Source organism: Pyxicephalus adspersus, chromosome 6 (genome assembly GCF_032062135.1).
Source record: "Pyxicephalus adspersus chromosome 6, UCB_Pads_2.0, whole genome shotgun sequence".
In the NCBI taxonomy this organism is placed as follows: domain Eukaryota; kingdom Metazoa; phylum Chordata; class Amphibia; order Anura; family Pyxicephalidae; genus Pyxicephalus; species Pyxicephalus adspersus.
The window spans coordinates 38,865,943-38,882,186 of NC_092863.1; the positions used below are offsets into that span (position 1 = coordinate 38,865,943).

Consider the following 16,244-nt stretch of genomic DNA (forward strand, 5'->3'; position numbering starts at 1 on the left):
TTTGAAAGTATTAAAAAGAAATAAACAGGGGTGAGAATGTATCATCCTGTATGATTTGTAATGGCAAGAACAAAAGAGAACTAAAACTGTACACAAATTAATAAATCCTCCTCTACTAGTCACAAATATCACTGCACTAGTAAGTGTGTACTGATCACTTCCTAAAGCAGTCTACATGGACTATTTCCCCAGCGTTTAAATGTCTATGTTTGAAATTCCCATGCCTTCCAATGGGCTAATCCACATCAGGGTTCTTGTGGGCAGCACATTTTTGAGCGTTAAAGAGAATGCTTTAACGCTTCAATTGTTTGACTGCTTGTAAATGCTTATACAGGCCATTAAACAATTATAAATGCTTCTAAATAAATGAGGGCATTTGCGAGCATTTATAAATGTTTCCATTGAAAACAAATGGCAATGCAAGATTGGGTGACAAGTGAAGAACCCAGAAGAAGGAAGACGCTGGACGCTATGGTGAAAACTGGAGAAAATAGGAAAGCCGAGCCAGTTTGGGACTCACTAGGCTTAGTTTGTGGATGGATCAATGGCTTGCAATGGGAAAGGTAAATGAATTGTTTTCATGAAAATCCTGCTTTGGTGGTTAAAAAAATATTTCAATATGGTGAAGTAAGATAAGAAAGGGTGGGCAGGAAAGGTCTATCACATTCCCTTGAGCCCTTATTACTGAGGTTTAAAAGACCCACACAATTCCCTTGATGATAAGCCTGGTCACTGAACCATAGCCAGTATGTTGTCAGAAGAGTCAAAGGGAAAGGTCAAGTCTGACAAGAAGAGAGGGTAGTGTGGGTAAGGCTTGGAACAAGGTTGAAGTGGTTATGGGCATGGCTGGCATTAAGCCTTGCAGGATAAAGGTTGTGCTGTAGGTAATGTTGGCAAAATGAACCTGTCAAGATAAGAGTATTGAGGGGGTTTGCAAGATGTAAGTTACGTAGTTAGTAAGGTTGAAAATCCAGTCCATCGAGTTCAACCACAAGACAAGTGTAGTTCATTAAAAGGCTGGTCATGGGTGTGGGTGACAAGAAGGCTAAGGGCTGTAAAAACCTTGGCATAGGACCATCCTTACCCAAAGCAAAACCCCTAGTTTGCTGCTTTCAACAACAAACAACCACACCCCCGTCTGGCCTTCCTTACCCCACAGCCCTACCTACAGCTTACCCTCCTGCAGAAACCCTTACCTACAACACAACCTCCAGCCCTTGCCCACAACACCAACTTCATCTAACATGGCTCTGTGACCATCCTTATCCACGACACTACCCTCCTCTGTAATGTCTCTGTGGCCAACCTTACCTAGAACGCCACCCCTATCGGACAACCCTTACCCACAGAACCATTGTCATCTAGCCACTAGCCATCTAACAACAACAGGAGGTGGAGAGAGGTGTCCCACATGAAGACAAAGAGGAAAAGGAAAAGCAGGAGGAGATTCCGAAGGTGGAATTGTCAGCAATGCCATTAGTAAAGTGACACAAGTCATCACAAGTCAGGCAACACATCCATGGGGTCAGGATGAGAATTAGGAGCAGGATGAATGCTCACAGTAGGGAGTGGCAGAGCTGGCAGAATCCCAGTTCACTTTAGCAAATGTGGCAAGTTATATGCTGGCTTGTTTTCTCACTAACAGGCGAATTGCTGATATCAAACGCTATCGCAGCAGATTTGAAGAATTTCTCAAGCCTTTCAAAATGTAGGCAAAGAAACGCTATTATGGAAAAAAAAAAACTCATTGTGCAGCCACCCCAGGCAACCCTTTTTCTACAATGTTTAGTTGCAATATTGCACTGGCATTTTTTTCCCATTGTAGCTTAAAAGAATCGCCTTTAGTGGCAAAACAATCATTTAAAAAATTCAGACTGTCCCCATACTGTTCCACATTCCAAAAATGAAACCTTTGCTAATGTTTCTTCACTAAGAGACAGAAACTTGTAATAGCTGATTGAAAGAGCCGTGAAAGAAAGAGCCGTGAAAGAAAGAGCCATGATGAAGATGGCAAAAATAACTGACGTCGACTGGTACGTGGAAACATGCCCTAAAATACAAGTGATGCATTAAGTGAAAGGTAGGGATAGGCTGAGAAGGGTTTAAGGGGGAGCTGCCAGTGCACCGGCAGAGGGAGGGTTTGAGAAACAGGGTGAGACAGGGCAAGATTCTTCACAGAAGTTGAGGGAGGCATTGATGGATAGACTGACAAAAGGTTAAAATGGTGCATTAAGTGAAAAGCTTGCCTGGAAGAGTTAGGGAGCTGCTAAGCGATAGGCTGTGAAGGGTTAAAGGAAGTTAAAGGGAAAAGTCCTGAAAACAGGGTGAGACAGGGCAAGATCCTCCACAGATATGACCTGGAGGGGTAATAACTTTTTTTTTTTTCTGGAAAACAGACAGCCATGCCATGCGTGAGTGGTACTGGTGCCAAGAGTGACCACATGAATGAAAGCTGGTGACAATTGCATTGGTAGGTGAGGGCTTTCCGGGCCAGACTAGATGTAGTTGTTCCTTTTCACATGAACACTCAGACCTAGAAAAATCTGTTCCACTACCTAACAATGGCATGTGTATGCTTAGGTGGTGTCAGGCAATCTGCAGTAGGAAGCATATTCTCATTTCACTTTGGCAAACATGTCATGTTGTATGTTTTCGCACTAACAGAGGAATTGTTGAAATCAGATTATTGACAAAAAGATGAATAGACCCAGGGCAGTGACAGCTTGTTAGGGTCACCTATCACATGCTAGACCACCTGTACGAGCAAATGAAAGTACTATCTGATGCACTACAGCACAATATCCAAAAGTTTCGACCTTCACTGATTTTTACCTAATGATATGTTCCATAGGACTTTTTTTGGGGGGAGGGGGGTTTTATTCTTTTTTTAGTTCCTAAGGAACTCTGTAAATAATGTTACAAGGAACTTCATAATGGTTTATTGTACTTTTAGAGGCAATCACAAAACTGTGAATTCTGGTTTAAATATCTCACCCTCAGAATCAATTTGAGAATATTAGTAAGTGTGTTTAAAAATAGCAGGTTTTATTTACATACATGCAAATGCATTGGGAACACTGCGCATTCTATTCCAAGTCAAAATATGAATAAAAATGTATCAAATTTGTGTAATATTAGGCTGTTAAAAAAATAGCAGTGTGGAGTTCAGTTAGTGAGGACATTTATTCTGTGAAAAAAGAGGTGACAATTACTGGCCTTATTTAAGGAAGGAAGGCAGTAAATGTTGTACATTTTGGTTATAATTCTTTTCACTCTGATAATCTGTTGTTCGAGACATTGTTCAGAAGAACTGCCAAAAGTTCATTGGAGAGGGGAAAACATGCAAATGTGTTCCCAATGCATTTGCGTGTATGTAAATAACAGCGATTAAAAAGAATATAAAGCTTAAAATCCTTATAAACACACTGCAATTTTCTGAACACAACTGTACATAAAGCTAAATAAGACTGCTTCACAGCAGCCAATCTAAACATTATTATAAGTTTTAAATAGGTCATTTTTTTAAGGTAAGATATATTCTCATCTCAAAAAATAAATGTAGGGGCGTGACTGGCTGACAGCGGAGTAGGATGCACTACTCCGGAGCTCCGTGACCCGCCTGGGGGAATTCGCCTTGTGTCAGCACTACAGTGCCTTACCAATATCATTGATGGCACCTAAGCAGAAGGGAACACAGAAAGGATGGCCCGGTGGAGGCGCATCCACATGCGGTAGCATCCCAAGGTTCTTCTCCGGTGGAGGCCGCAGTAACCGTGACAAGGCCTCAAAGCCAGGGCTCGATTTTCGTCCGGGCCCAACGCACGGACACCTGAGACCCGGCCTACAAAACCAAAGGCCGGACTACAACAGGGGCCAGGTACACAGGATCCAGAGGCTGCCATCATCTTCAGAGGTAATACATAACTCTCCTATCTGCAGCCCCTGTATTCCTCTTACAATGGAGGACTCTTCAACCCCCAACCCCACTGTAATGGCTACTGAGGAGGCATGGGAATGGAAAGCCCACCTCAGAACCCTACCTACCAGGCAAGATCTGGAATATAGCATAGGTCGCCTGGAAGCGAGCTGCAAGGCAAAATTTCAAGCCATGAAGCCATCTTTACAACAGGTAATGAATACCACCACAGCTCTCCAAACCCAATGTGCTGATCTCTCTTCACAACTCACACTCCATGCAGATATTCTGGAGCGGCATAAAGCACAAATTATTATGTTATTTTTATTACACGATGATACGGAAAACCGCAAGCGGCGGAATAATATTCGTACACGGGGTTTACCTGAATCTGTGCCAAACTCAGAATTATCATCAACAGCCTATTCTATCTTCGCTAAACTCCTTGCTGTTCCATCTGATGTGGACATTGAGATAGATAGAATACATAGCATCCTGGGCCCACGCAATGCAGATCTGCAACGTCCTAGAGAGGTTATATGTCGCATTCACTTCTATAGAACCAGGGAAGACATTATGAAAAAGGCCAGAGAATCTACCACAATCGAATATGCAAGAGCGCAAATACAATTGTTGCCTGATCCATTATATCCAGGTATAATGATTGCGTCAGACCCCGCTAAATTGTTCACATGAACTATTCCCTATTTATTAGCAACCTTCAATCTGATCTTAGGAAATATGATTCTCCTGGTTCGCACGTATTATTACTCTTCAAACGGATATCTTCCCTAGAATATTATGAGTTCCAAACGGTTCCCATATTCCTACCAGTTATGTATCTATGTAAAATACATAGGTTATTTCAAAAATTATTATGGAATGCAAAGCGCCCCAGAGGTTAGTGATGCCCAAAATTAGGGGAGGAGTAGGAGTCCCAGATATATTTCCTACTATCGGGTATCGGTCCTAGTGCGCTTAATAGATTGGTTTCATAATAGTGAGTTGAAGGAGTGGGTACTATTGGAAGAATCCCTCTCACCAATTAGTCTCTGATCCTTACCATGGGTGGATCTCTGTTACAGCCAACCTTTCCTATACCTAAACTCACCAATGATTTACTGCATATTTGGGATGTCATCATTAGATCCGGTAAATTGTCAACAAGACCAGGCCCCATGACACCACTTTTTGACAATCCGGCATTTCACCCGGCAATGAGCGCTAAAAACTTTTTATCTTGGTCTGCCTCTGATGATCGCCACTTTAAGAACATATTAATTAACGGAGGGGTTCCTCCTATGTCCTATCCTTTTCTACCAAATAGAAGCAAGTTGCTATCATGGCTCTCATATAGACAATTATTCATTAATCATTATTACATGGAAGCTTGACGGTATTTGAGGAATTAATCAGTTCGAGTGATCACCCCACCCATATTATTTCCAGGTTATATGAGCTGCTCATTCACAACTTTGATTCCACTACTCCTATATATACTGGGAGAGGGAACAAAATGAGCTAGTAACTGCAGAAGATTGGGAAAAATCTTTTATTCTTACACACAAGCTCACATTAAGATGCAAAGCACAGGAGATTTATTACAAGATTTTATTGAGATGGTATTCTACCCCTGTAGACTTCCATCGAATTTCACCCACACAGTTCAATAGATGTTGGCGTTGCCACTCGCAAAGAGGGACAATGCTTCAGTTATGGGGATGGTGGGGATGCTCAATCATATGCCGTTTCTGGGATACGATTATTGAGATATTTATTGATTGCACTGGGTCTAACATACCCATACCCTAATAATCCCAAAATCACCCTTTTATCTATGGTCCCGGGCTCCCTCAAAACCATCAAGAAGGGCGCATTACGACACTTTCTTACAGTTGTGAGGGTTCTAAGTTCAAGATTATGGAAGCAATCTATTGCTCCTTCCATTACAGATTGGGTCTCCAAGCTTGAAAAAAATTTATCATATGGAAATGTTTGCGGAAGATGACGATAGAATGGAAGTTTAAAATAACTTGGTCCTCCTGGGATTGGTTTAAAGAGTCCCCCCGACTCCAATTGTCCATTTGGTTATGTGTTTCGGAATTAAAGGCTATCCCTCTGCCATTTCAAACTTATTATCTATGCTTTGTTTATCCGCCCCCATCCCACTCCCAATGGGCTAATCTGTAAAACTTTAAACTGTCCACTGGTTTACTGTGCATGTCACAAGCTTATATTTAGAACCTATGTTGTTTCATATTTAGTTTGATAAATAGGTGAATTTCTAGGCCCATAGAGGCTTTTATTTCCTAGTACAATTTTCATAGTTTATGTTGAATATAGGTTTGTTCTTTTTCTACCGACCAAAAGAAGTTAACGTTGTACTATAAACATAAAGTATGTATGTGTATTATTCCTTTCTTTGTTATTGTACTTTTTTTAAATTAATAAAACTGATTGAAACAAAAAAAAATAAATGTAATTAGTTGATCTATATATAATTAAAAACAAAAGAACACTTAAAACACTTTTTCTTCATTTGTACAAATATATGTTAATTTTAATTGTCTTATTATTATTGGTAACAATTCTTTATTTTACTTTTCCTCAAGTTTAATAAATTGATCCCTTGCAAAAAACCTTTTTTAGTAAAATAAATGAGTTTAATATTCTGCCTCATGACAACTTGCATATGAGGTAAAATCTAGGAACTGGCATTTCTTCTTGTTCACATGAAAACAAGTTTATACAATAGCATCATTCTAAATACATAAACTATTCCAATAATAAAAACCGTAGTTGAGTTTATTAGGGAGAGGAGGCAATATAAATTATTTGATACACAAAGTACTAAGGCTACAAAAAAACAAATGAAAAATTTACAGGAGAATAATTTTGACAAAAAAAAACAGAGCCAAATACTTGAAGGTGCATTGCTTGTTTGGTTGATCAGCATAAATTCCAGAATGAATGCCACAATGGTATGTAATTGACTTTAAAGTCAAAGTTATAAAGGCATCAATGTACTGTGCATGTTAATGTTAGAGCTGAACATTAATGAAGCAAAAGCCACTAAAAATGAATGGACTAATAGGGAAACCTCCACAAAGCCAGGTCAAATATTGGTTTGCTGGTTTGTAATACAGTATACAGACAATATGTACCAAAAGTATCAACAATGCATAATGACAACATATTTAGTCCATATAAACATGATTTGCTGTTTATTCGTATGTCTTTGATGGTGGCTCTCTATGTGCTGGTTTAAAACTATGCAAACAGCATTAACTTAGGACAGAGGAAATACCCACACAGGCAAACATTTAAAACTTATTGTCCCTTGAATGTGATTTGATTAAATCACCAAAAAGTGTAACAGTTGAGGCTGGCCTTATAACTCCAAGGTAACCTCCTCAACAGACCTTTCTTACCCCAATGTTTGGGTTTATAGGGAGCAGAGAGATCTCTTTTGGACGGAAAAATTGCAATAAACATGGAGTTCTACTGGTGGAGATGTGCTCTGTCATCTGGCCTTTTGATGTGGATGCGTCTAACTCGTTCAATGCGATCTCGTTCATCATCATCATCTAAGTGATGAGAACGACCTGCTGCTCCTCCCGTGGCCTCCAACAGAGCATTGTCTGGTCCCCGTCCATCTTGCGCTTCATATAGCAGAATGTTAAGTGTCTCTTCATAGATCCTTGCCTCTGGAAACTCCACCTAAACAATAACACACCAATAACTTATTTACTTGCTTGAAAACTACAATAAAAATGAAATGCACTACATAACACCATGTACAAAAATATATTAAACACAGTGTTCTTAGGGAAAAACTATATTACAGGACATGAAACTACATTGCAATTAAATCATATATTGAATATTTAAAAGTAAATATTGTTCATTACATAAAACTATATAAGTTTTATTATAGGACGTTATTTTATCAGATGCTGGTATTCCCAGATACAGAATATACTTCTACAAATTTACTTCTGGAAAATGCACATCACACTTTATTTAAATGTATGCATTTAACCCTAAAGCCCCAAATGTCACGCTTTTCCATCTTGGTGGGCTAACCGGGAATCCTGGTTACATCATAAAAGATGTCCTTTCACCCTGTAGATTGTGTAACTTATGGAGTACTTTCTCTAAGGTTTCTTAAACCCCTAGGATCAACAATTTTTGACCCCCCAACAACCAGATAGAAAAAAAAACCTGCAGATAACATGAACAGCACATAATACAACTAACTATGGGTGTTATTACATCACCTTCTGATCACGGAAAATAGAAGAAAAAAAAATGGAGCCAAAAAGAGAAGATAATTTAGTTTTTTATATGCGAGTATCAGGATTGAAACCCATTAATGTAATCACTGTTGGTGTGTGCATAGAAATCGGCTGGTTGTGGCTTTACTTCCCACTAGTTCTATTCCTATTCCCTGCACCCCAGGTTTATTTCTCATTCTGGCGCATATATCATACTGACAAACACAGCTGTATTATAGTTCCTAATATCCCCGTAGGGCAAAACATGTCAGACCAACTTTTGGATGTATATTTACATTTTTATTCCATAAAACATGTCTAGTATATATTTATGTACCCCACTGCAATATATAAGGTCACAACAACACTAAGGTGTTAAGATTTCCTTCATTATGTTTGATCAGAATTGATATTTTTGTACTATTCTTTATATACAACATATAAAGCTTTTTGGCCAAAAATACTACTTTTTCTTTTTATTACTACCATGGTTAGCATAACAAATATACTGAGATTATTACATAGAAGGAACCACCAATCCATACTACCCTTGTGTTCATTTGTAGCTACTTGATTGCCTAAACAAACTCTTGGTAAATGTAAATACATTTATGATTGTGAGCTTGTTGCTCCTTATTAATTCTTAGTATAAGTACATTTTTTGGGGGAAGCATTATTGAATGGGATTTGTCCCAACTCCTGTTTGGTACAGTAGTCATACTAGATATGAAACACAGATAACTGCCTACATTGCCTAAAGGCATGCAATGTAAAACTAAAATTTCCACTATACCTTGGTTTGCTTCTTCTCAGTAGCATATACAATGGATGTGCAACAGACCTCTGCAATTTTTCGACCTTGACCATAGAATGACCAGCAGCAGATTTCATCTCCAATAACATCTTTAATAAATAAAACCCTCCCATTAAATCGTAGGGACAGCTTATCAAACAGTTCAATATTCTTCAGCATGTTGTCATCCGAATTGCTAAAACAAAATATGAATAAAATTTAGAATATAATATAGATGAAAAATAAATACAATACATATCAATAAACCTTATAACACCTTTATAAAAAATATATGCAATCTGGTTTACATTTCCATGTATATAAAACAAAGTAAAATTGGTCATAACTTTTTTTTTTTGCGCTCACTTATTGTAAACACAGTGGCAGATTCGTGATACACAGCCGGGTAGTGATTAGTGCCAGCATAGCCCTGATTAATAAATGTATATATATTTGTCATTTTAAAAAGATCTGCATTCTCTGACACTTTTCCCAAGAATCAAATGCTGCTGTTACACCGATATTTTACTCCTAATAATGTAAGATGACAGCAACAAACTTTATCAAATCCTTATTCATCCTGTTCTTCATTTTCAAGATGATACCAAGGCATAAAGGTCTGATAACCATAAATGTCTCCTTATTACAAATCACCTTTTTATTTATTAAAGGACCAAGCCATACCTGGTGTATGAGTACTTGTTATTGCTTCTGTTGTAAAGCAACTTAACTGCTGGCTGTGAGGAGAAAAAAAATCAGTGTCATTATACAAAGCATAAAGAAAAAATATATAAAATATCAAAGCTAGTCTCTTTTCAGCTTGAATTAAATCTTTTCCCCCATCTAGATTTCTGGCAAAGCTGTGATGTGTGCTTAAACCTGTTGTAAGATTCTACTACATTGGGTAACACAGGATAGGCAGTGACTAGAGGCAGGCCTACAGATAGGAACAAGGAAACACTACTAAACACCCTTCAGTTTAGTTAATTTCTTAATTTCCAGCGTTGTTCCTCAACATTTTCCTCCATCCAGTGCCTACAGTCCTCCCTGGGCAAAATGACTAACTTTTGTTTCAACTATGCAGAATTAACCTATTTTATTATCATAACAACTGTGACAGATAAGGACATTTTACAGTTAACAGAACAGGAAGTAAATGTGAAGGGGAAACCTATTCTTGTGACAATTCCCTAGTAAAGGAACAAATGAGAACCTTCACATAATTTGGAAGTCTGGTTTTCCTCTTTATTTTACTAATCTTACCTTATTGGATGTGGCAATAAGCTTCTGCTCCTCTTTTGAAGATGTGATAACAGGAACTTTGCAGAAAGGTTCATACACGTCCTTATTCTGCATAATATAAGACATAGTAAATCATAGAAGAATATATTGCTAAGCTACTACATTTTTTTTTCATGCAGCCACTTTTATATAACAGAGCACAGGTCAAGGTGCTAAAATTTAAAGCCTAACAAGCTTTTTAGACCAAACACAGACTCTACTTGCCACACACTGGCCAAAGTGTATGAGCACTATTGCAAAGCCCTAATAGTGACTCAAGAGCCAACTGTTTACATGTACCTTCTGTTTTCTGCCCTGCTACTGTATTTGTCTGAAAATATACCTTTAGGAAGGGAGAGCAAAGAACATTTCCCCATTCTTCCAAAATGCAGCACTAGGAATGAGCCAATTGGCTGAGGGCTATCTCTGGAAGGAAGTGAGGTTTGAAGAACAGGGGTATTGTTCACCAGTCTCAGGAAACTCTAACCAGATCAACAAAAGCCTACACAGGTCTTTTTAATTTGGTATTGACAGGTAAACAGAGAGGTGAATGAATGGAAAGCAAATGAAAACAATGTAGTGGGGGTTGAGGGGTGTGTGGGATATTAAAGTTTTTACTTTGTCCTAAATGGCCATAGTACAGGTTTACTTTCAGATCACTGCTCATATTTTTCTGTTTTCTGTAAAACCTACCATTTTCAGAAAACCCAGTAGAATGAAAAGCTGGACTTAGTCTGTCATAATCATGGCAGTGGTGAGGCAAGGTATCCCAGCCTGGATTCTGGATAGCTACACTTACCTTGCTGTAAAACAAAGCCCACCTCATTCTACCTAGGATAATACAAAGTCTTTTTTTTTTTTTTTTTTTTTAAGTAACTTGCTTAATGAGTTACTTAAATAACTCATATAAACTAACCGTATTTCTCAGTGATTACAACTAGGCTAGAATGCAAGATAATATAAATTATTTTTTTATAACTGCAGCACATCTACATTTCATGTTTTTTGGGGTGATTTCTTAGGGCCATGCCCATTCCTGTTTAATTTATATAAATAATATAGATTTGTGCTACTCAGTGCTGTGTGTAAACCTTACCTGCAGAGATGCTTGACACTCATCTGCCAGCCCCTGCACCAAGTAATATTTTGCTTCTGCCAGGAGTTCTTCAATCTCTCTTCGGCTCTCTGGAAGGGGAACAGCTCCATCACGCAGGTAGTTTAATATGGTCCCAAAATGCTTGCCACACCGATCAATTAAAATCCAACCTGTACAAAACACAACAATTACTTATGAGTAGTCATCCTTTTAGTGCTCTAGTCCAATAAGAAACAATTTCTTTTATTTTTAGTCATTTTTTCTATTCCAATCTAATCTAAATCTTGTGGGAAAGAACATTTGCCTCTATATAATTTAACATATATGAACACAGCTGGCTAGGAGCAAGAGAACCTATAGAACAATGCATTATTCCTTATCCAAGGAACAGCTTATTTGTAAATATAAATTAAGCGTATGAGGGTACAACAATAAATCATACTTTTACGCAGACAACAGGTACAATAGATTCAAAACCTAAAAGGAAAACTTTGATTTTAAAACTTGCAGACAACCAGACTATCCCACTTACCCTTATGTCACAGTGTCTGCTTTTAACAATCTTTTTTGGTGGTTGGAAGCCAAATGGGGGACCATAAACATACTACGACGGGAATGCACACAACATTTGTATATGTTTTATTTAGTTCAGATATGGCTCTTGTAATTACATGTTTTATGTGTTAAAATATTATATTCCAGAGTGTATAAATTCCCAGCAGTTACTGAAAATATTGGACCATATACAACAAAAAAACAGATGTTTCATTCAGTGGTTATACTGTCACTAACTGCACACTGACAAACACAAAGAGGAAGAAAAAAACTTGTATGCTAAGATAATTCCCCCTACTATCAATGTGCTGCCATTTTGTAGCAGGATCCTAATGGGAACATAACCATAAACACAGAGGGTTAGGACCTGTTGTGTCTCACACAATTGTGTTGTTATAGTAGTTGGATATCAGTAGTTACATAGCCACAGCAGGTGAAACAGAATAGTTAAGTAAGGGAGGGTGGATACATGCAAATGATAACTATGGGGAGAAATACTGGACAAACTACCAAGTTAACGTGGAAATTAAAATGTACCCAGTGACCTAAAACTATAAAGTAGCTTAGAGACCATCTTGTGGCTTAGAGGTCACAAAACAGATGTTGATCTTCCTATGCTACTAGAGAAAATTGAGGCATGATGGTGGTAGAAAAGGGTTATCATGGGCTGGGTTACAGTATTTTTTGTTTAAGTGTCAAAACGTTAAGTAGACTGTAGTACCTCAATGGTCAAGAAACATTTATTTTTGATTACAAAATACCTGCATCATAATCAAACAATAGGACTATGGAACAAACCAGCAAACATTTAATTTGAGTCTTAATACCTTCACTGTCGGTTAAAACTTCCATTCTTCCACTGAACATTGCTTTAAGCATTGTGTCTTGCTTGGTGAGTGTCTGCATGGTGGTATAGTACAACGCACCACCTACATTCAGCTTCACATACTTTGAACTGGTGCTGGCACACTTAAATGAGGTTGTCCTGGTCGTAGCTGCTGGTACCACAGTACTCACCACACTCTCTCCTGACATTTCTTCCTGTATAACAAAAGCAAAGAGACAGAAATCATCTGCATGGAAAACAATCACTGATCTTTTATGGAGTTTGGAATAGTCATGGGTATGAAGGCAACCATTAAGGAGTTCTAATGATTGTTCAATACTAATGCACTTCATGAAAAGCACTACTGAGGTAATTCATTTTTTCTTTAACTTTTTTTTTTTTTTTTAATATCTTAACTTGTTTGATGTCCTGCAAAGTAGTGCAAAAAGACTAATGTGCAAAGTGCAGTAGCTTGCTGAATCAAGTAAAAATTGACAAGTTTGTCTTGACATTATGGAATTTAAAGTTAAAACTGAACAAAATTGCTAGTAGGCAGGATGTTTATTGCAGAAAGGCCAGGTAATGTTTTGTCTGCAATAAAATAAACTTACCTGCCAGATCAGAGTTTATCTTACTTACCTGAACTTGGTCTGTCACAGGTGCCATCGTTTTCATCTGGTCCTCGTTCAGGTTCTGAATCTCTAGTCATCTTGACTGGTCAAACCAGAATGACATAACTTTGTACTGCTGGCAGTCAAGGCTATGTCAGTACACTGAGCTGTGCAATTGCAGCTTGGTACACATCTCAAAAGACAAGCATTTGGGTACAAATGTGCAAAACAATATAAAAGCAGCACACTTCAGAGAGTAATAAACTCTCATAAAATGCAGTATATTGGTATTAGAAGTAGTGTAAAACGCGGCAAATAAAGTAATAGCCGCGCTTCTAATACATTAAGTTCAACAAATCAAAATGTGGCTGAAAATATTATGTGTAATGAAACTAATCATCTTACTCCTGGACCTCACCAGTGCCATGTCCTAATCCGAAAAAAGCGAACATGTAAATCAGTACTAACAATGCAATGTGAACTTTGCACTCTTTATAACTTAATTGAAAAATTTCCAGCTTACAAAAATGTTCCTCCCAATGATCCTAGAAGATATGATCCGTCAATGTCTTGCAATCAGATCCTTAGGTTATTTATGTCCTGCTGGTAAAGTTTTCCTCCACTTCCTGTCCTGAGGGCACAACAGGAAGTAATCAAACTCCTCGCATTGAATAGGTCACATCAGAATCCCATGTGGGCATTACCTAGGGCAATCAGCATGCAAAGAGTCTAGGAACCCTTTCTCAATAAAGGTAGTCCCCAAGTTAAGGACATCCGACATACAGTCGACTCCTAGATACAAACAAGGCTTCCCTGCTTGCTGGTGTGCAGGACTAAGGCTTGATGGGGGGGGAGAGGCGGTTTGAATGACTTGCGGAAGAAATCTTTTGCTAAACACAGCTGAGACTAAGCTCTTCTGCAAGCTCATGTAACTCTTACATGACCAAGACAAACTCTGTAGTTGTTCCTTTTTGCATATCAAAGCACAGCTTGCTCCAGAAGTTAACGAATGTCTAGGCTCCATAAAGTTTATTTTTTTGCTTTGTTGGTGAATAACGCACAGTGAGGATTTGATACAGTAAGGGACACCATGCTGCATGATAATATGTCGAGACAAACATCTGTCCTAATTGCATTCATTAAAATAATCTACCTGTTCAGACTTACATACAAATTCAACTTAAGAACAAACCTACAGTTCCTATCTCGTATGCAACCCGGGGACCACCTATATAGCTAAAATCTTTCCAACATTTCAATCATACCAGTTGTATAAAGAATCACCCTATTCCTAATACCCAATCAGTATAACTTTCTCCATCACACATTAAGCTATGGAATTTGCTTCCACCTGTAAATGAAAATGAACAGCATTCAGAGGCCTTTATCAATCCCTAGGAGCACAGTATAGCAGTGTTCTCTCTAGGCCCTTTTTATTGGGAGCCCTGCCCAGCACTTCCCAATACCAGCCAGGTGTCATCAGAAGCCCAGGCTAGGCTTGGTGAAGAGAGAGTTGTTAGTGAATCTCTGTGAATAGTGAATAATAAAGCTACAGAACCGCTCACTGCTGCCTGCCGGTAAATGTGCGAGAGTGGATACTTTACCAACCAGCGCTGAAAGGTGATCTGCCAAAATCAACGCAGGATCGCTGGATCCCACACCAGGTATGAACCTGTCCTTACCTTCTATCTACACCATGACAGACATCATGTACTATCAGGCCGATCCTTCATCCATCTCAGTGGTTCTTTTGTTCTGTATTTTTGCAACAGTTGCAACAAGATTGTAAGCTCTTGGGGGCAAGGTTCTCTCCTCCTCCTGGTCACTTTCTGTATCGGTCTGTCATTTGCAACCCCTATTCAATGTACAGCGCTGTGTAATATGTTGGCACTATATAAATCCTGTTTAATATTAAGTAATACAGCTGGAAAACATATCACTGTGTGTGTTTATTTCAGGCTCAAAGCAACAAGGTGATTCTTTGCACATTATGTACAGCACTCTGCAGGCTCCTACCACCAGCCTTGCTTGCCGTGTACAGATGTCACACGATGGAACATAACTATCTATTACTACTTATAGCACTCTGCTGCCTTTATTTTAGCTACGATTGCAATCCAACAAAGCCACAAAGCACAATTCCCTGCCATAGGTGACCGATTCTCTTTTTAGTACTCTCTGCCTTGAATTTCCCAATAGACACAATGTGCCTGATTTATTTAAGCTCTCCAAAGCTGGAGAGGATGCACTTTCATCTGTGAAGCTGGGAGATCAAGCAAACCTGGAATGGACGTATTTAAAGTCATTTTCTATTTGCTAGCAAATGTTTTTAATCCTAGACCAGATCCATTCCAGGTTTACTGAATCACCCAGCCTCAATGATGTAGTGTATCCGCCTCAGCCTTGGAGAGCTTTATTAAACCAGGCCCATGGTACAGGGTATAGACAGGCACACATTGTATTGCAGTACACTGACCATTGCATGTATCTCAGCTTCTCCTGTAGCTTCCTCCATGACTCCCTAGATATACACCCGCTCGGAGAAGATATCCCGACCATTCTCCTGACAACCCACCACAGTTATCAATATTAATAGAATAAAAGGCTATTTACTCACCATCAACCCCGATAAACTTCCCTCAGGCCAAAAAACGGGAACCACCCAGTCCACCTCAGACACTTCCGCCCGTCACTGACGCATTTCCTGCAATGGTCCCTTTTCCTGCTTTGTAAAATGGCATGACGTAGGTGTAAGGAGAGACAGGCAACCCTGAAATAATAGCGGTGGGTACACATGTAAGACCTGCTAAATAATTTATACATACGGTATTGTTCACCATGGCATTATTAATCCTGGAAACAAAATACCCAGAAACTGTGCCCACAACA

At 38.7% G+C, this 16,244-nt stretch overlaps 1 protein-coding gene across 2 annotated transcripts; it reads right to left on the reverse strand.

The window, feature by feature from the left end:
* Positions 1–6,444: 6,444 nt before the first annotated feature.
* Positions 6,445–16,113, reverse strand: KCTD10 (potassium channel tetramerization domain containing 10). Of its 2 annotated transcripts, none has more exons than XM_072415370.1 (7): positions 15,973–16,113; positions 12,746–12,959; positions 11,364–11,533; positions 10,250–10,336; positions 9,671–9,723; positions 8,987–9,182; positions 6,445–7,636 (listed from the first exon to the last, which is right to left on the reverse strand). In XM_072415370.1, exons 1-7 carry the CDS (start codon positions 15,973–15,975, stop codon positions 7,418–7,420), a joined length of 942 nt encoding a protein of 313 aa, XP_072271471.1. In that variant the 5' UTR covers positions 15,976–16,113; the 3' UTR covers positions 6,445–7,417. The 2 variants fall into 2 exon arrangements, with proteins under 2 accessions (XP_072271471.1, XP_072271472.1); XM_072415371.1 differs by lacking the exon at positions 15,973–16,113 and adding an exon at positions 13,879–13,986.
* Positions 16,114–16,244: the final 131 nt, after the last annotated feature.

Bases quoted from the DNA above. Each gene is read 5' to 3' on its own strand.
- KCTD10 (XM_072415370.1), bottom strand. The intron at 9,724-10,249 runs GTAAGATTAGTA...TTCTCCTCACAG, and splicing joins TTATTGCCACATCCAATAAG to CCAGCAGTTAAGTTGCTTTA. The intron at 7,637-8,986 runs GTATAGTGGAAA...GTTATTGTTTAG, and splicing joins CTGAGAAGAAGCAAACCAAG to GTGGAGTTTCCAGAGGCAAG.